General features: G+C 42.7%; 1 protein-coding gene across 1 annotated transcript; it reads right to left on the bottom strand.

Annotated features, from left to right (window-relative positions):
* Positions 1-206: 206 nt before the first annotated feature.
* LOC141173650 (G-protein coupled receptor 151-like) lies at positions 207-2,817 on the bottom strand. Its single transcript, XM_073657953.1, has one exon. The coding sequence runs from the start codon at positions 2,487-2,489 to the stop codon at positions 1,344-1,346; it is 1,146 nt and encodes a 381-aa protein (XP_073514054.1). The 5' UTR covers positions 2,490-2,817; the 3' UTR covers positions 207-1,343.
* Between the last annotated feature and the right edge of the window lie 19,643 nt (positions 2,818-22,460).

The following is a 22,460-nucleotide window of genomic DNA, read 5'->3' as shown; positions in this document are numbered from 1 at the left end:
CATTACTCCATGATGTAGTGCTCTTAGATATCCAGTTGTTACAGGTTAATCACAATAAACAGATGAGGCCATTTTCCCCGACAGCAGGGAGAGAAAATGCCCCCAGAGACTCTCAGCGGAGGCTCCCACACAGCTCCCAGGAGCACTACACATCCCAGCATGAACCAGCAGCAATGCACAGATACAATCACAGGTGTCACCAGTTCAAAGACTTTATTAAAGAACCAGCTCCTTCCCATGAAACCTTTCTCTGCCCCCCACTCCCGATAACCTACATAATACAGAAGAGGGAGGATAAAGGGGACCTCCACCCGGGCAGCTACACGGGGGGCACAGCACGGTTCATCACTACAAGATACTCTGACAGTACAAGCACATTACACACTGACAGTACCGGGGCCAGCACCCACTAGACATCTCCCGTGGAGCCAGGACCACCTGAGGATCTTTAGGAGAAGCCCCAGAACTGGCACCCTCCAGACATCTTCTGTGGACCTCCTGAGGATCTCCAGGAGAAGCCCAAGGGCCAGCACCAACTCAGGCATCTCCTGTGGACCCAGGACCACCTGAGGATCTCCACAAGCACCAAGGCGAGCACCCACCGAGCATCTCCTGTGGACCCAGGATCACCTCAGGATCTCCAGGAGAAGCACCAGGACCAGCACTTACTAAGACATCTCCTGTGGATCCAGGATCACCTGATCTCCAGAAGCAGAACCAGAGCCAGCAACAACTCACGCATCTCTTGTGGACCCAGGACCACCTGAGGATCTCCAGGAGTGGAACCAGGGCCAGCACTGACATAGACATCTCCTATAGACCCAAAACCACTTGAGGATCTCCAGTAGATGCCCCATGGCCGGGACCTGCTCAGACATTTCCTGTGGACCCAAGATCACCTGAGGATCTACAGGAGACACCCCGGGGCCAGCACCCATCAGTCATATCCTGTGAACCCAGGACCAACTGAGGACCACCAGGAGAAGCACCAGGGCCAGCACTCACTGTTACATATATTGTGAACTCAGGACCAACTGAGGACCACCAGGAGAAGCACCAGGGCCAGCACCCACTCAGACACCTCCTGTGGATCCAGGACCCCTGGAAGTTCTCCAGGAGCTGTAGAAAGAAATGCCAGCATGCCCAACCACTCAAAACATCCCATGGCTTGCAGACACATCCAGCTCCTCAGTTTCCAGGGACAGCCCTGCAGACAGACCTTCCTGGAGGGTGACCCTCCTCATGCCCCTGCACACCCAGCAGAAGTCACCCAGCAGTCTCTACATGTAAGGTGACCTGGTCCCTGGTCTCCACACCACACACACAAGTCCTGGGCTGGAGGTTCAGGGTTTCTCCTGGTGCTCCCAGGGCATGGGGTCATTCTCCTCTCCAGCTGTGGTATTCCTACGATCTTGCCAGAAGTGCTCCACATCGGGAAGGATTTTCTCGTCACTGGTTTTGGAGCCTTGAGAAGCTCGGAATGCAGAGGTGGAGTGTAAGTCCTGCAGGGACTGGACGGTGCTGGTCCCCATATCCGAGCCATTCTCTGCTCTGGACACCCCGGGGCCATCGCATTGTCTGCATGCTGTCCACAGGTTCTTCAGTCCTTCCCTGAACTCATCGGACACTGCCAGAAACACTGCGGGGTTAATGGTGCAGTTCAAGAAGAGGGTCACCTGGGCCAAGGCCATGAGGGCACTGGGGGGCTGCAGGAGGCCAGAGCCGCTGTGCCGGGACCAGATCCACACGATCCACTCAGGAAGCCACATGGCATCGAAAGCCAGGCTGACACTCATGAGCATGGAGGTGGTCTTGCGGCTGAGGGCATGGGGGTCGGGCACCCTGATCCTGCGCTCCCGCCTCCGCAGAGCCCTGATGTAGCAGCAGAAGGAGAAGACCATGGGCAGCACGTAGGCCAGCAGCGGGTACAGCTTGCTGAAAACATTCATGAAGCTGGAGGCCTCGTCCGGGACGTGAAAGCCGCAGGTGACGGTGCCCCTGTCCACGGAGACCCGTGCGTAGAGCAGGAGCGGCAGCGGTAGCAGTAGAGACCCCGCCCACGAGGAGATCAGCAGCGCTGCCACCTGTCTGCGGTCGCAGGGGAGGAGCCGCGGAGGCGTCAGAACGTGCTGGCAGCGGACGTGGGCGATGGCTGCCAGGGTGAAGCTCTTCACTGCCAGGCAGCTGTGCAGGAACCACTCGGCGGTCCTACAGGCGAAGCCCCCGAAGAGCCAGGACTGCTGCGCGTAGGTGGCGATCCGCGGGGGCAGGCAGAGCAGGGCGAGCAGCAGGTCCGCGACCCCCACATGGACCACCAGGCAGTTCACCACTGACCACCGGCCCTGCCGGCACTCCTGGAGCAGGATGGCGATCAGCAGCAGGTTCCCGGTCACCGCGGCCAGGCAGACGGCGGTCAGGAGCGACGGCAGCGCCACCGTCACCTCCAGCCCGACCCCGGGCTCCTCCAGGGACCACCGGGACATGTTCATGGTGCTGAGCAGGCAGAAGTCCGGGGCTCACAGATGCCAGCCGGGCATCCCAGAAAGGAGGCGCAGGGTGCGACAAGTGAGTGCGACAAGGGAGAGCGACAAGTGAGTGCGACAAGTGAGTGCGACAAGTGAGTGCGACAAGTTCTGCAGCGACAAGTGAGTGCGACAAGGGAGAGCGACAAGTGAGTGCGACAAGTGAGTGCGACAAGTTCTGCAGCGACAAGTGAGTGCGACAAGTGAGTGCGACAAGTGAGTGCGACAAGTGCTGGAGCGATAAGTGAGTGCGACAAGTGCTGCAGTGACAAGTGAGAGCGACAAGTGAGAGCGACAAGTGAGTGCGACAAGTGCTGCAGCGACAAGTGAGAGCGACAAGTGAGAGCGACAAGTGAGTGCGACAAGTGCTGCAGCAACAAGCGAGTGCGACAAGTGCTGGAGCGATAAGTGAGTGCGACAAGTGCTGGAGCGATGAGTGCGACAAGTGAGAGCGAGAAGCGAGTGCGACAAGTGCTGGAGCGACAAGTGAGTGCGACAAGTGCTGCAGCGACAAGTGAGTGCGACAAGTGCTGCAGCGACAAGTGAGTGCGACAAGTGAGTGCGACAAGTGCTGGAGCGACAAGTGAGTGCGACAAGTGAGTGCGACAAGTGAGTGCGACAAGTTCTGCAGCGACAAGTGAGTGCGACAAGGGAGAGCGACAAGTGAGTGTGACAAGTGAGTGCGACAAGTTCTGCAGCGACAAGTGAGTGCGACAAGTGAGTGCGACAAGTGAGTGCGACAAGTGCTGGAGCGATAAGTGAGTGCGACAAGTGCTGCAGCGACAAGTGAGAGCGACAAGTGAGAGCGACAAGTGAGTGCGACAAGTGCTGCAGCAACAAGCGAGTGCGACAAGTGCTGGAGCGATAAGTGAGTGCGACAAGTGCTGGAGCGATAAGTGAGTGCGACAAGTGCTGGAGCGACAAGTGAGTGCGACAAGTGCTGGAGCGATAAGTGAGTGCGACAAGTGCTGGAGCGATGAGTGCGACAAGTGAGAGCGAGAAGCGAGTGCGACAAGTGCTGGAGCGACAAGTGAGTGCGACAAGTGCTGCAGCGACAAGTGAGTGCGACAAGTGCTGCAGCGACAAGTGAGTGCGACAAGTGCTGCAGCGACAAGTGAGTGCGACAAGTGCTGCAGCGACAAGTGAGTGCGACAAGTGCTGCAGCGACAAGTGAGTGCGACAAGTGAGTGCGACAAGTGCTGGAGCGACAAGTGAGTGCGACAAGTGAGAGCGACAAGTGCTGGAGCGACAAGTGAGTGCGACAAGTGAGTGCGACAAGTGCTGCAGCGACAAGTGAGAGCGACAAGTGAGTGCGACAAGTGAGTGCGACAAGTGAGAGCGACAAGTGCTGGTGGAGAAGTGCTGGAGCCCCGGGCTGAGGACCCTCCACCTGCAGGGACGGCGCAGTCTACAGCCGGAGCTGCTCTCTCTCTCGAGGTGCTGGAGTCTGGCTCTAAGCTCCGAGCCTGGAGGGCGGCACAGCTGACTGAGGGTCCCCCTCCCCTCCCCCGGTCCCTCCCCTCCTCACTGCCGCGGCCCCTCCGCTCCCACCTCCAGGCAGAGCTTCATCTCGGGGGCTGCTGCACTTTCTCTGGGGGTCTCCGCACGTCTCCTCCGGCATCCAGTGCAGAATCCATTGTACTAATTAGACCCCCACTAATCCCGGCGCCGCTAATCCCCCCATAATGCCGGGACCCCTCCAGTGCTGGAGAAGAGTGAGCGGATGAGACTAAGAGGAGCTGGGGGGCGACAGCGACCACCTACAGCAGCCGCCAGATAGGATCCCAGCATGTGCGACCACCGGAGGGAAAGCGGCCAGCGGACCTATGTAAGGGCACAGGAAAGTCATGTCCCTGAGTACAGATAATGTAGATGTCACCTGCAGTCCTATGTAACAGCACAGATAACACAGTGATAACTCTCTGAGTACAGATAATGTAGTAGATGTCACCTGCAGTCCTATGTAACACCACAGATAACACAGTGATATCTCTCTGAGTACAGATAATGTAGTAGATGTCACCTGCAGTCCTATGTAACACCACAGAAAACACAGTGATATCTCTCTGAGTACAGATAATGTAGTAGATGTCACCTGCAGTCCTATGTAACAGCACAGATAACACAGTGATAACTCTCTGAGTACAGATAATGTAGTAGATGTCACCTGCAGTCCTATGTAACACCACAGATAACACAGTGATACCTCTCTGAGTACAGATAATGTAGTAGATGTCACCTGCAGTCCTATGTAACACCACAGATAACACAGTGATAACTCTCTGAGTACAGATAATGTAGTAGATGTCACCTGCAGTCCTATGTAACACCACAGATAACACAGTGATAACTCTCTGAGTACAGATAATGTAGTAGATGTCACCTGCAGTCCTATGTAACACCACAGATAACACAGTGATAACTCTCTGAGTACAGATAATGTAGTAGATGTCACCTGCAGTCCTATGTAACTCCACAGATAACACAGTGATAACTCTCTGAGTACAGATAATATAGTAGATGTCACCTGCAGTCCTATGTAACACCACAGATAACACAGTGATAACTCTCTGAGTACAGATAATGTAGTAGATGTCACCTGCAGTCCTATGTAACACCACAGATAACACAGTGATATCTCTCTGAGTATAGATAATGTAGTAGATGTTACCTGCAGTCCTATGTAACACCACAGATAACACAGTGATAACTCTCTGAGTACAGATAATGTAGTAGATGTCACCTGCAGTCCTATGTAACACCACAGATAACACAGTGATAACTCTCTGAGTACAGATAATGTAGTAGATGTCACCTGCAGTCCTATGTAACACCACAGATAACACAGTGATCACTCTCTGAGTACAGATAATGTAGTAGATGACACCTGCAGTCCTATGTAACACCACAGATAACAAAGTGATAACTCTCTGAGTACAGATAATGTAGTAGATGTCACCTGCAGTCCTATGTAACACCACAGATAACACAGTGATAACTCTCTGAGTACAGATAATGTAGTAGATGTCACCTGCAGTCCTATGTAACACCACAGATAACACAGTGATAACTCTCTGAGTACAGATAATGTAGTAGATGTCACCTGCAGTCCTATGTAACACCACAGATAACACAGTGATAACTCTCTGAGTACAGATAATGTAGTAGATGTCACCTGCAGTCCTATGTAACACCACAGATAGCACAGTGATCACTCTCTGAGTATAGATAATGTAGTAGATGCCACCTGCAGTCCTATGTAACACCACAGATAACAGTGATAACTCTCTGAGTACAGATAATGTAGTAGATGCCACCTGCAGTCCTATGTAACACCACAGATAACACAGTGATAAATCTCTGAGTACAGATAATGTAGTAGATGTCACCTGCAGTCCTATGTAACACCACAGATAACACAGTGATTACTCTCTGAGTACAGATAATGTAGTAGATGTCACCTGCAGTCCTATGTAACACCACAGATAACACAGTGATAACTCTCTGAGTACAGATAATGTAGTAGATGTCACCTGCAGTCCTATGTAACACCACAGATAACACAGTGATAACTCTCTGAGTACAGATAATGTAGTAGATGTCACCTGCAGTCCTATGTAACACCACAGATAACACAGTGATAACTCTCTGAGTACAGATAATGTAGTAGATGTCACCTGCAGTCCTATGTAACACCACAGATAACACAGTGATAACTCTGAGTACAGATAATGTAGTAGATGTCACCTGCAGTCCTATGTAACACCACAGATAACACCGTGATAACTCTCTGAGTACAGATAATGTAGTAGATGTCACCTGCAGTCCTATGTAACACCACAGATAACACAGTGATTACTCTGAGTACAGATAAAGTAGTAGATGTCACCTGCAGTCCTATGTAACACCACAGATAACACAGTGATTACTCTGAGTACAGATAAAGTAGTAGATATCACCTGCAGTCCTATGTAACACCACAGATAACACAGTGATGACTCTCTGAGTACAGATAATGTAGTATTGTAGTATATGTCACCCGCAGTCCTATGTAACACCACAGATAACACAGTGATAACTCTGAGTACAGATAATGTAATAGATGTCACCTGCAGTCCTATGTAACACCACAGATAACACAGTGATATCTCTCTGAGTACAGATAATGTAGTAGATGTCACCTGCAGTCCTATGTAACACCACAGATAACACAGTGATAACTCTCTGAGTACAGATAATGTAATAGATGTCACCTGCAGTCCTATGTAACACCACAGATAACACAGTGATAACTCTGAGTACAGATAATGTAATAGATGTCACCTGCAGTCCTATGTAACACCACAGATAACACAGTGATATCTCTCTGAGTACAGATAATGTAGTAGATGTCACCTGCAGTCCTATGTAACACCACAGATAACACAGTGATAACTCTGAGTACAGATAATGTAGTAGATGTCACCTGCAGTCCTATGTAACACCACAGATAACACAGTGATTACTCTGAGTACAGATAAAGTAGTAGATGTCACCTGCAGTCCTATGTAACACCACAGATAACACAGTGATAACTCTCTGAGTACAGATACTGTAGTAGATGTCACCCGCAGTCCTATGTAACACCACAGATAACACAGTGATAACTCTGAGTACAGATAATGTAGTAGATGTCACCTGCAGTCCTATGTAACACCACAGATAACACAGTGATTACTCTCTGAGTACAGATAATGTAGTAGATGTCACCTGCAGTCCTATGTAACACCACAGATAACACAGTGATAACTCTCTGAGTACAGATAATGTAGTAGATGTCACCTGCAGTCCTATGTAACACCACAGATAACACAGTGATAACTCTCTGAGTACAGATAATGTAGTAGATGTCACCTGCAGTCCTATGTAACACCACAGATAACACAGTGATAACTCTCTGAGTACAGATAATGTAGTAGATGTCACCTGCAGTCCTATGTAACACCACAGATAACACAGTGATAACTCTGAGTACAGATAATGTAGTAGATGTCACCTGCAGTCCTATGTAACACCACAGATAACACCGTGATAACTCTCTGAGTACAGATAATGTAGTAGATGTCACCTGCAGTCCTATGTAACACCACAGATAACACAGTGATTACTCTGAGTACAGATAAAGTAGTAGATGTCACCTGCAGTCCTATGTAACACCACAGATAACACAGTGATGACTCTCTGAGTACAGATAATGTAGTATTGTAGTATATGTCACCCGCAGTCCTATGTAACACCACAGATAACACAGTGATAACTCTGAGTACAGATAATGTAATAGATGTCACCTGCAGTCCTATGTAACACCACAGATAACACAGTGATATCTCTCTGAGTACAGATAATGTAGTAGATGTCACCTGCAGTCCTATGTAATACCACAGATAACACAGTGATAACTCTCTGAGTACAGATAATGTAATAGATGTCACCTGCAGTCCTATGTAACACCACAGATAACACAGTGATAACTCTCTGAGTACAGATAATGTAGTAGATGTCACCTGCAGTCCTATGTAACACCACAGATAACACAGTGATAACTCTCTGAGTACAGATAATGTAGTAGATGTCACCTGCAGTCCTATGTAACACCACAGATAACACAGTGATAGCTCTCTGAGTACAGATAATGTAGTAGATGTCACCTGCAGTCCTATGTAACACCACAGATAACACAGTGATAACTCTCTGAGTACAGATAATGTAATAGATGTCACCTGCAGTCCTATGTAACACCACAGATAGCACAGTGATAACTCTCTGAGTACAGATAATGTAGTAGATGTCACCTGCAGTCCTATGTAACACCACAGATAACACAGTGATATCTCTCTGAGTACAGATAATGTAGTAGATGTCACCTGCAGTCCTATGTAACACCACAGATAACACAGTGATATCTCTCTGAGTACAGATAATGTAATAGATGTCACCTGCAGTCCTATGTAACACCACAGATAACACAGTGATATCTCTCTGAGTACAGATAATGTAGTAGATGTCACCTGCAGTCCTATGTAACACCACAGATAACACAGTGATAACTCTCTGAGTACAGATAATGTAATAGATGTCACCTGCAGTCCTATGTAACACCACAGATAACACAGTGATAACTCTCTGAGTACAGATAATGTAGTAGATGTCACCTGCAGTCCTATGTAACACCACAGATAGCACAGTGATAACTCTCTGAGTACAGATAATGTAGTAGATGTCACCTGCAGTCCTATGTAACACCACAGATAACACAGTGATATCTCTCTGAGTACAGATAATGTAGTAGATGTCACCTGCAGTCCTATGTAACACCACAGATAACACAGTGATAACTCTCTGAGTACAGATAATGTAGTAGATGTCACCTGCAGTCCTATGTAACACCACCTATAACATAGTGATAACTCTCTGAGTACAGATAATGTAGTAGATGTCACCTGCAGTCCCATGTAACACCACAGATAACACAGTGATAACTCCCTGAGTACAGATAATGTAGGAGATGTCACCTGCAGTCCTATGTAACACCACAGATAACACAGTGATCACTCTCTGAGTACAGATAATGTAGTAGATGTCACCTGCAGTCCTATGTAACACCACCTATAACATAGTGATAACTCTCTGAGTACAGATAATGTAGTAGATGTCACCTGCAGTCCCATGTAACACCACAGATAACACAGTGATAACTCCCTGAGTACAGATAATGTAGGAGATGTCACCTGCAGTCCTATGTAACACCACAGATAACACAGTGATAACTCTCTGAGTACAGATAATGTAGTAGATGTCACCTGCAGTCCTATGTAACACCACAGATAACACAGTGATAACTCTGAGTACAGATAATGTAGTAGATGTCACCTGCAGTCCCATGTAACACCACAGATAACACAGTGATAACTCTCTGAGTACAGATAATGTAGTAGATGTCACCTGCAGTCCTATGTAACACCACAGATAACAGAGTGATAACTCTCTGAGTACAGATAATGTAGTAGATGTTACCTGCAGTCCTATGTAACACCACAGATAACACAGTGATAACTCTGAGTACAGATAATGTAGTAGATGTCATCTGCAGTCCTATGTAACACCACAGATAACACAGTGATAACTCTGAGTACAGATAATGTAGTAGATGTTACCTGCAGTCCTATGTAACACCACAGATAACACAGTGATAACTCTCTGAGTACAGATAATGTAGTAGATGTCACCTGCAGTCCTATGTAACACCACAGATAACACAGTGATAACTCTCTGAGTACAGATAATGTAGTAGATGTCACCTGCAGTCCTATGTAACACCACAGATAACACAGTGATAACTCTCTGAGTACAGATAATGTAATAGATGTCACCTGCAGTCCTATGTAACACCACAGATAACACAGTGATATCTCTCTGAGTACAGATAATGTAGTAGATGTCACCTGCAGTCCTATGTAACACCACAGATAACACAGTGATAACTCTCTGAGTACAGATAATGTAGTAGATGTCACCTGCAGTCCTATGTAACACCACAGATAACACAGTGATAACTCTCTGAGTACAGATAATGTAGTAGATGTCACCTGCAGTCCCATGTAACACCACAGATAACACAGTGATAACTCCCTGAGTACAGATAATGTAGGAGATGTCACCTGCAGTCCTATGTAACACCACAGATGACACAGTGATCACTCTCTGAGTACAGATAATGTAGTAGATGTCACCTGCAGTCCTATGTAACACCACAGATAACACAGTGATAACTCTCTGAGTACAGATAATGTAGTAGATGTCACCTGCAGTCCCATGTAACACCACAGATAACACAGTGATAACTCTCTGAGTACAGATAATGTAGTAGATGTCACCTGCAGTCCTATGTAACACCACAGTGATAACTCTGAGTACAGATAATGTAGTAGATGTCACCTGCAGTCCTATGTAACACCACAGATAACACAGTGATAACTCTGAGTACAGATAATGTAGTAGATGTCACCTGCAGTCCTATGTAACACCACAGATAACACAGTGATAACTCTCTGAGTACAGATAATGTAGTAGATGTCACCTGCAGTCCTATGTAACACCACAGATAACACCGTGATAACTCTCTGAGTACAGATAATGTAGTAGATGTCACCTGCAGTCCTATGTAACACGACAGATAACACAGTGATAACTCTCTGAGTACAGATAATGTAGTAGATGTCACCTGCAGTCCTATGTAACACCACAGATAACACAGTGATACCTCTCTGAGTACAGATAATGTAGTAGATATCACCTGCAGTCCTATGTAACAGCACAGATAACACAGTGATAACTCTGAGTACAGATAATGTAGTAGATGTCACCTGCAGTCCTATGTAACACCACAGATAACACAGTGATACCTCTCTGAGTACAGATAATGTAGTAGAGGTCACCTGCAGTCCTATGTAACACCACAGATAACACAGTGATACCTCTCTGAGTACAGATAATGTAGTAGATGTCACCTGCAGTCCTATGTAACACCACAGATAACACAGTGATACCTCTCTGAGTACAGATAATGTAGTAGATATCACCTGCAGTCCTATGTAACACCACAGATAACACAGTGATAACTCTCTGAGTACAGATAATGTAGTAGATGTCACCTGCAGTCCTATGTAACACCACAGATAACACAGTGATAGCTCTCTGAGTACAGATAATGTAGTAGATGTCACCTGCAGTCCTATGTAACACCACAGATAACACAGTGATAGCTCTCTGAGTACAGATAATGTAGTAGTCACCTGCAGTCCTATGTAACACCACAGATAACACAGTGATAACTATCTGAGTACAGATAATGTAGTAGATGTCACCTGCAGTCCTATGTAACACCACAGATAACACAGTGATAACTCTCTGAGTACAGATAATGTAGTAGATGTCACCTGCAGTCCCATGTAACACCACAGATAACACAGTGATAACTCCCTGAGTACAGATAATGTAGTAGATGTCACCTGCAGTCCTATGTAACACCACAGATGACACAGTGATCACTCTCTGAGTACAGATAATGTAGTAGATGTCACCTGCAGTCCTATGTAACACCACAGATAACACAATGATAACTCTCTGAGTACAGATAATGTAGTAGATGTCACCTGCAGTCCTATGTAACACCACAGATAACACAGTGATATCTCCCTGAGTACAGATAATGTAGTAGATGTCACCTGCAGTCCTATGTAACACCACAGATAACACAGTGATAACTCTCTGAGTACAGATAATGTAGTAGATGTCACCTGCAGTCCCATGTAACACCACAGATAACACAGTGATAACTCTCTGAGTACAGATAATGTAGTAGATGTCACCTGCAGTCCTATGTAACACCACAGATAACACAGTGATCACTCTGAGTACAGATAATGTAGTAGATGTTACCTGCAGTCCTATGTAACACCACAGATAACACAGTGATCACTCTGAGTACAGATAATGTAGTAGATGTCACCTGCAGTCCTATGTAACACCACAGATAACACCGTGATAACTCTCTGAGTACAGATAATGTAGTAGATGTCACCTGCAGTCCTATGTAACACGACAGATAACACAGTGATAACTCTCTGAGTACAGATAATGTAGTAGATGTCACCTGCAGTCCTATGTAACACCACAGTGATAACTCTGAGTACAGATAATGTAGTAGATGTCACCTGCAGTCCTATGTAACACCACAGATAACACAGTGATACCTCTCTGAGTACAGATAATGTAGTAGATGTCACCTGCAGTCCTATGTAACACCACAGATAACACAGTGATACCTCTCTGAGTACAGATAATGTAGTAGAGGTCACCTGCAGTCCTATGTAACACCACAGATAACACAGTGATACCTCTCTGAGTACAGATAATGTAGTAGATGTCACCTGCAGTCCTATGTAACACCACAGATAACACAGTGATACCTCTCTGAGTACAGATAATGTAGTAGATATCACCTGCAGTCCTATGTAACACCACAGATAACACAGTGATAACTCTCTGAGTACAGATAATGTAGTAGATGTCACCTGCAGTCCTATGTAACACCACAGATAACACAGTGATAACTCTCTGAGTACAGATAATGTGGTAGATGTCACCTGCAGTCCTATGTAACACCACAGATAACACAGTGATAGCTCTCTGAGTACAGATAATGTAGTAGATGTCACCTGCAGTCCTATGTAACACCACAGATAACACAGTGATAGCTCTCTGAGTACAGATAATGTAGTAGTCACCTGCAGTCCTATGTAACACCACAGATAACACTGATAACTATCTGAGTACAGATAATGTAGTAGATGTCACCTGCAGTCCTATGTAACACCACAGATAACACAGTGATAACTCTCTGAGTACAGATAATGTAGTAGATGTCACCTGCAGTCCTATGTAACACCACCTATAACATAGTGATAACTCTCTGAGTACAGATAATGTAGTAGATGTCACCTGCAGTCCTATGTAACACCACAGATAACACAGTGATAACTCCCTGAGTACAGATAATGTAGGAGATGTCACCTGCAGTCCTATGTAACACCACAGATGACACAGTGATCACTCTCTGAGTACAGATAATGTAGTAGATGTCACCTGCAGTCCTATGTAACACCACAGATGACACAGTGATCACTCTCTGAGTACAGATAATGTAGTAGATGTCACATGCAGTCCTATGTAACACCACAGATAACACAGTGATAACTCTCTGAGTACAGATAATGTAGTAGATATCACCTGCAGTCCTATGTAACACCACAGATAACACAGTGATAACTCTGAGTACAGATAATGTAGTAGATATCACCTGCAGTCCCATGTAACACCACAGATAACACAGTGATAACTCTCTGAGTACAGATAATGTAGTAGATGTCACCTGCAGTCCTATGTAACACCACAGATAACACAGTGATAACTCTGAGTACAGATAATGTAGTAGATGTCACCTGCAGTCCTATGTAACACCACAGATAACACAGTGATAACTCTCTGAGTACAGATAATGTAATAGATGTCACCTGCAGTCCTATGTAACACCACAGATAACACAGTGATAACTCTCTGAGTACAGATAATGTAGTAGATGTCACCTGCAGTCCTATGTAACACCACAGATAACACAGTGATAACTCTCGGAGTACAGATAATGTAGTAGATGTCACCTGCAGTCCTATGTAACACCACAGTGATAACTCTGAGTACAGATAATGTAGTAGATGTCATCTGCAGTCCTATGTAACACCACAGATAACACAGTGATAACTCTGAGTACAGATAATGTAGTAGATGTTACCTGCAGTCCTATGTAACACCACAGATAACACAGTGATAACTCTCTGAGTACAGATAATGTAGTAGATATCACCTGCAGTCCCATGTAACACCACAGATAACACCGTGATAACTCTCTGAGTACAGATAATGTAGTAGATGTCACCTGCAGTCCTATGTAACACCACAGATAACACAGTGATATCTCTCTGAGTACAGATAATGTAGTAGATGTCACCTGCAGTCCTATGTAACACCACAGATACCACAGTGATATCTCTCTGAGTACAGATAATGTAATAGATGTCACCTGCAGTCCTATGTAACACCACAGATAACACAGTGATAACTCTCTGAGTACAGATAATGTAATAGATGTCACCTGCAGTCCTATGTAACACCACAGATAACACAGTGATATCTCTCTGAGTACAGATAATGTAATAGATGTCACCTGCAGTCCTATGTAACACCACAGATACCACAGTGATATCTCTCTGAGTACAGATAATGTAATAGATGTCACCTGCAGTCCTATGTAACACCACAGATAACACAGTGATAACTCTCTGAGTACAGATAATGTAGTAGATGTCACCTGCAGTCCTATGTAACACCACAGATAACACAGTGATATCTCTCTGAGTACAGATAATGTAGTAGATGTCACCTGCAGTCCTATGTAACACCACAGATACCACAGTGATATCTCTCTGAGTACAGATAATGTAATAGATGTCACCTGCAGTCCTATGTAACACCACAGATAACACAGTGATAACTCTCTGAGTACAGATAATGTAATAGATGTCACCTGCAGTCCTATGTAACACCACAGATAACACAGTGATAACTCTCTGAGTACAGATAATGTAGTAGATGTCACCTGCAGTCCTATGTAACACCACAGATAACACAGTGATAACTCTCTGAGTACAGGTAATGTAGTAGATGTCACCTGCAGTCCCATGTAACACCACAGATAACACAGTGATAACTCCCTGAGTACAGATAATGTAGGAGATGTCACCTGCAGTCCTATGTAACACCACAGATAACACAGTGATAACTCTCTGAGTACAGATAATGTAATAGATGTCACCTGCAGTCCTATGTAACACCACAGATAACACAGTGATATCTCTCTGAGTACAGATAATGTAGTAGATGTCACCTGCAGTCCTATGTAACACCACAGATAACACAGTGATAACTCTCTGAGTACAGATAATGTAGTAGATGTCACCTGCAGTCCTATGTAACACCACAGATAACACAGTGATAACTCTCTGAGTACAGATAATGTAGTAGATGTCACCTGCAGTCCTATGTAACACCACAGATAACACAGTGATAACTCTCTGAGTACAGATAATGTAGTAGATGTCACCTGCAGTCCTATGTAACACCAGAGATAACACAGTGATAACTCTGAGTACAGATAATGTAGTAGATGTCATCTGCAGTCCTATGTAACACCACAGATAACACAGTGATAACTCTCTGAGTACAGATAATGTAGTAGATGTCACCTGCAGTCTTATGTAACACCACAGTGATAACTCTGAGTACAGATAATGTAGTAGATGTCATCTGCAGTCCTATGTAACACCACAGATAACACAGTGATAACTCTGAGTACAGATAATGTAGTAGATGTTACCTGCAGTCCTATGTAACACCACAGATAACACAGTGATAACTCTCTGAGTACAGATAATGTAGTAGATGTCACCTGCAGTCCTATGTAACACCACAGATAACACAGTGATAACTCTGAGTACAGATAATGTAGTAGATGTCATCTGCAGTCCTATGTAACACCACAGATAACACAGTGATAACTCTCTGAGTACAGATAATGTAGTAGATGTCACCTGCAGTCCTATGTAACACCACCTATAACATAGTGATAACTCTCTGAGTACAGATAATGTAGTAGATGTCACCTGCAGTCCCATGTAACACCACAGATAACACAGTGATAACTCTCTGAGTACAGATAATGTAGTAGATGTCACCTGCAGTCCCATGTAACACCACAGATAACACAGTGATAACTCTCTGAGTACAGATAATGTAGTAGATGTCACCTGCAGTCCTATGTAACACCACAGATAACACAGTGATACCTCTCTGAGTACAGATAATGTAGTAGATGTCACCTGCAGTCCTATGTAACACCACAGATAACACAGTGATATCTCTCTGAGTATAGATAATGTAGTAGAGGTCACCTGCATTCCTATGTAACACCACAGATAACACAGTGATACCTCTCTGAGTACAGATAATGTAGTAGAGGTCACCTGCAGTCCTATGTAACACCACAGATAACACAGTGATACCTCTCTGAGTACAGATAATGTAGTAGATGTCACCTGCAGTCCTATGTAACACCACAGATAACACAGTGATACCTCTCTGAGTACAGATAATGTAGTAGATATCACCTGCAGTCCTATGTAACACCACAGATAACACAATGATAACTCTCTGAGTACAGATAATGTAGTAGATGTCACCTGCAGTCCTATGTAACATCACACATAACACAGTGATATCTCTGAGTACAGATAATGTAGTAGATGTCACCTGCAGTCCTATGTAACACCACAGATAACACAGTGATAACTCTCTGAGTACAGATAATGTAGTAGATGTCACCTGCAGTCCTATGTAACACCACAGATAACACAATGATAACTCTCTGAGTACAGATAATGTAGTAGATGTCACCTGCAGTCCTATGTAACACCAGAGATAACACAGTGATACCTCTCTGAGTACAGATAATGTAGTAGATGTCACCTGCAGTCCTATGTAACACCACAGATAACACAGTGATACCTCTCTGAGTACAGATAATGTAGTAGATGTCACCTGCAGTCCTATGTAACACCACAGATAACACAGTGATACCTCTCTGAGTACAGATAATGTAGTAGAGGTCACCTGCAGTCCTATGTAACACCACAGATAACACAGTGATACCTCTCTGAGTACAGATAATGTAGTAGATGTCACCTGCAGTCCTATGTAACACCACAGATAACACAGTGATACCTCTCTGAGTACAGATAATGTAGTAGATATCACCTGCAGTCCTATGTAACACCACAGATAACACAGTGATAACTCTCTGAGTACAGATAATGTAGTAGATGTCACCTGCAGTCCTATGTAACACCACAGATAACACAGTGATAACTTTCTGAGTACAGATAATGTAGTAGATGTCACCTGCAGTCCTATGTAACACCACAGATAACACAGTGATAACTCTCTGAGTACAGATAATGTAGTAGATGTCACCTGCAGTCCTATGTAACACCACAGATAACACAGTGATCACTCTCTGAGTACAGATAATGTAGTAGATGTCACCTGCAGTCCTATGTAACACGACAGATAACACAGTGATAACTCTCTGAGTACAGATAATGTAGTAGATGTCACCTGCAGTCCTATGTAACACGACAGATAACACAGTGATCACTCTCTGAGTACAGATAATGTAGTAGATGTCACCTGCAGTCCTTTGTAACACGACAGATAACACAGTGATCACTCTCTGAGTACAGATAATGTAGTAGAGGTCACCTGCAGTCCTATGTAACACCACAGATAACACAGTGATACCTCTCTGAGTACAGATAATGTAGTAGATGTCACCTGCAGTCCTATGTAACACCACAGATAACACAGTGATAACTCTCTGAGTACAGGTAATGTAGTAGATGTCACCTGCAGTCCTATGTAACACCACAGATAACACTGTGATAACTCTCTGAGTACAGATAATGTAGTAGATGTCACCTGCAGTCCTATGTAACACCACAGATAACACAGTGATATCTCTCTGAGTATAGATAATGTAGTAGAGGTCACCTGCAGTCCTATGTAACACCACAGATAACACAGTGATACCTCTCTGAGTACAGATAATGTAGTAGAGGTCACCTGCAGTCCTATGTAACACCACAGATAACACAGTGATACCTCTCTGAGTACAGATAATGTAGTAGAGGTCACCTGCAGTCCTATGTAACACCACAGATAACACAGTGATAACTCTCTGAGTACAGATAATGTAGTAGATATCACCTGCAGTCCTATGTAACACCACAGATAACACAGTGATACCTCTCTGAGTACAGATAATGTAGTAGAGGTCACCTGCAGTCCTATGTAACACCACAGATAACACAGTGATACCTCTCTGAGTACAGATAATGTAGTAGATATCACCTGCAGTCCTATGTAACACCACAGATAACACAGTGATAACTCTCTGAGTACAGATAATGTAGTAGATGTCACCTGCAGTCCTATGTAACACCAGAGATAACACAGTGATAACTCTGAGTACAGATAATGTAGTAGATGTCACCTGCAGTCCTATGTAACACCACAGATAACACCGTGATAACTCTCTGAGTACAGATAATGTAGTAGATGTCACCTGCAGTCCTATGTAACACCACAGATAACACAGTGATACCTCTCTGAGTACAGATAATGTAGTAGAGGTCACCTGCAGTCCTATGTAACACCACAGATAACACAGTGATACCTCTCTGAGTACAGATAATGTAGTAGATGTCACCTGCAGTCCTATGTAACACCACAGATAACACAGTGATACCTCTCTGAGTACAGATAATGTAGTAGATGTCACCTGCAGTCCTATGTAACACCACAGATAACACAGTGATAACTCTCTGAGTACAGATAATGTAGTAGATGTCACCTGCAGTCCTATGTAACACCACAGATAACACAGTGATAACTCTCTGAGTACAGATAATGTAGTAGATGTCACCTGCAGTCCTATGTAACACCACAGATAACACAGTGATCACTCTCTGAGTACAGATAATGTAGTAGATGTCACCTGCAGTCCTATGTAACACCACAGATAACACAGTGATCACTCTCTGAATACAGATAATGTAGTAGATGTCACCTGCAGTCCTATGTAACACCACAGATAACACAGTGATCACTCTCTGAGTACAGATAATGTAGTAGATGTCACCTGCAGTCCTATGTAACACGACAGATAACACAGTGATAACTCTCTGAGTACAGATAATGTAGTAGATGTCACCTGCAGTCCTATGTAACACGACAGATAACACAACGATAACTCTCTGAGTACAGATAATGTAGTAGATGTCACCTGCAGTCCTATGTAACACCACAGATAACACAGTGATAGCTCTCTGAGTACAGATAATGTAGTAGATGTCACCTGCAGTCCTATGTAACACCACAGATAACACAGTGATAACTATCTGAGTACAGATAATGTAGTAGATGTCACCTGCAGTCCTATGTAACACCACAGATAACACAGTGATAACTCTCTGAGTACAGTATCTGGGGCAGTATTATAGTACTTATATTCTTGTATATAGGAGCAGTATTATAGTAGTTATATTCTTGTACATAGGGGGCAGTATTATAGTAGTTATATTCTTGTACATAGGGGGCAGTATTATAGTAGTTATATTCTTGTACATAGGGGGCAGTATTATAGTAGTTATATTCTTGTACATAGGGAGCAGTATTATAGTAGTTATATTCTTGTACATAGGGGCAGTATTATAGTAGTTATATTCTTGTACATAGGGGGCAGTATTATAGTAGTTATATTCTTGTACATAGGGGGCAGTATTATAGTAGTTATATTCTTGTGCATAGGGGGCAGTATTATAGTAGTTATATTCTTGTACATAGGAGCAGTATTATAGTAGTTATATTCTTGTACATAGGGGGCAGTATTATAGTAGTTATATTCTTGTACATAGGGGGCAGTATTATAGTAGTTATATTCTTGTACATAGGGGGCAGTATTATAGTAGTTATATTCTTGTACATAGGGGGCAGTATTATAGTAGTTATATTCCTGTACATAGGGGGCAGTATTATAGTAGTTATATTCCTGTACATAGGGGGCAGTATTATAGTAGTTATATTCTTGTACATAGGGGCAGTATTATAGTAGTTATATTCTTGTACATAGGGGGCAGTATTATAGTAGTTATATTCTTGTACATAGGAGCAGTATTATAGTAGTTATATTCTTGTACATAGGGGCAGTATTATAGTAGTTATATTCTTGTACATAGGAGCAGTATTATAGTAGTTATATTCTTGTACATAGGAGGCAGTATTATAGTAGTTATATTCTTGTACATAGGGGGCAGTATTATAGTAGTTATATTCTTGTACATAGGAGCAGTATTATAGTAGTTATATTCTTGTACATAGGAGCAGTATTATAGTAGTTATATTCTTGTACATAGGGAGCAGTATTATAGTAGTTATATTCTTGTACATAGGAGCAGTATTATAGTAGTTATATTCTTGTACATAGGAGCAGTATTATAGTAGTTATATTCTTGTACATAGGAGCAGTATTATAGTAGTTATATTCTTGTACATAGGAGCAGTATTATAGTAGTTATATTATTGTACATAGGAGCAGTATTATAGTAGTTATATTCTTGTACATAGGGGGCAGTATTATAGTAGTTATATTCTTGTACATAGGAGCTGTATTATAGTAGTTATATTCTTGTACATAGGGGGCAGTATTATAGCAGTTATATTCTTGTACATAGGGGCAGTATTATAGTAGTTATACTCTTGTACATAGGAGCAGTATTATAGTAGTTATACTCTTGTACATAAGAGCAGTATTATAGTAGTTATATTCTTGTACATAGGTAGCAGTATTACAGTAGTTATATTCTTGTACATAGGAGCAGTATTATAGTAGTTATATTCTTGTACATAGGAGCAGTATTATAGTAGTTATATTCTTGTACATAGGAGCAGTATTATAGTAGTTATATTCTTGTACATAGGAGCAGTATTATAGTAGTTATATTCTTGTACATAGGGGGCAGTATTATAGTAGTTATATTCTTGTACATAGGAGCAGTATTATAGTAGTTATATTCTTGTACATAGGGAGCAGTATTATAGTAGTTATATTCTTGTACATTGGGGGCAGTATTATAGTAGTTATATTCTTGTACATTGGGGGCAGTATTATAGTAGTTATATTCTTGTACATAGGGGCAGTATTATAGTAGTTATATTCTTGTACATAGGGGCAGTATTACAGTAGTTATATTCTTGCACATAGGAGCAGTATTATAGTAGTTATATTCTTGTATATAGGAGCAGTATTATAGTAGTTATATTCTTGTACATAGGAGCAGTATTATAGTAGTTATATTCTTGTACATAGGGGGAAGTATTATAGTAGTTATATTCTTGTACATAGGGAGCAGTATTATAGTAGTTATATTCTTGTACATAGGGGGCAGTATTATAGTAGTTATATTCTTGTACATAGGGGCAGTATTATAGTAGTTATATTCTTGTACATAGGAGGCAGTATTATAGTAGTTATATTCTTGTACATAGGGAGCAGTATTATAGTAGTTATATTCTTGTACATAGGGAGCAGTATTATAGTATTTATATTCTTATGCATAGGAGCAGTATTATAGTAGTTATATTCTTGTACATAGGAGCAGTGCTATAGTAGTTATATTCTTGTACATAGGGGGCAGTATTATAGTAGTTATATTCTTGTACATAGGGGCAGTATTATAGTAGTTATATTCTTGTACATAGGAGTAGTATTATAGTAGTTATATTCTTGTACATAGGGAGCAGTATTATAGTAGTTATATTCTTGTACATAGGAGCTGTATTATAGTAGTTATATTCTTGTACATAGGGAGCAGTATTATAGTAGTTATATTCTTGTACATAGGGAGCAGTATTATAGTAGTTATATTCTTGTACATAGGAGCTGTATTATAGTAGTTATATTCTTGTACATAGGGGGCAGTATTATAGTAGTTATATCCTTGTACATAGGAGGCAGTATTATAGTAGTTATATTCTTGTACATAGGTGGCAGTATTATAGTAGTTATATTCTTGTACATAGGTGGCAGTATTATAGTAGTTATATTCTTGTACATAGGAGCAGTATTATAGTAGTTATATTCTTGTACATAGGAGCAGTATTATAGTAGTTATATTCTTGTACATAGGGGCAGTATTATAGTAGTTATATTCTTGTACATAGGTGGCAGTATTATAGTAGTTATATTCTTGTACATAGGAGCTGTATTATAGTAGTTATATTCTTGTACATAGGGAGCAGTATTATAGTAGTTATATTCTTGTACATAGGGAGCAGTATTATAGTAGTTATATTCTTGTACATAGGGGGCAGTATTATAGTAGTTATATTCTTGTACATAGGGGGCAGTATTATAGTAGTTATATTCTTGTACATAGGAGGCAGTATTATAGTAGTTATATTCTTGTACATAGGGAGCAGTATTATAGTAGTTATATTCTTGTACATAGGGAGCAGTATTATAGTAGTTATATTCTTATGCATAGGAGCAGTATTATAGTAGTTATATTCTTGTACATAGGAGCAGTGCTATAGTAGTTATATTCTTGTACATAGGGGGCAGTATTATAGTAGTTATATTCTTGTACATAGGGGCAGTATTATAGTAGTTATATT

This window comes from Phyllobates terribilis, unplaced genomic scaffold (assembly GCF_046119375.1).
Source record: "Phyllobates terribilis strain yellow unplaced genomic scaffold, ASM4611937v1 Scaffold_1__5_contigs__length_1240528914, whole genome shotgun sequence".
Lineage (NCBI taxonomy): Eukaryota > Metazoa > Chordata > Amphibia > Anura > Dendrobatidae > Phyllobates > Phyllobates terribilis.
This window is presented reverse-complemented; position numbering and strand designations above follow the sequence as displayed.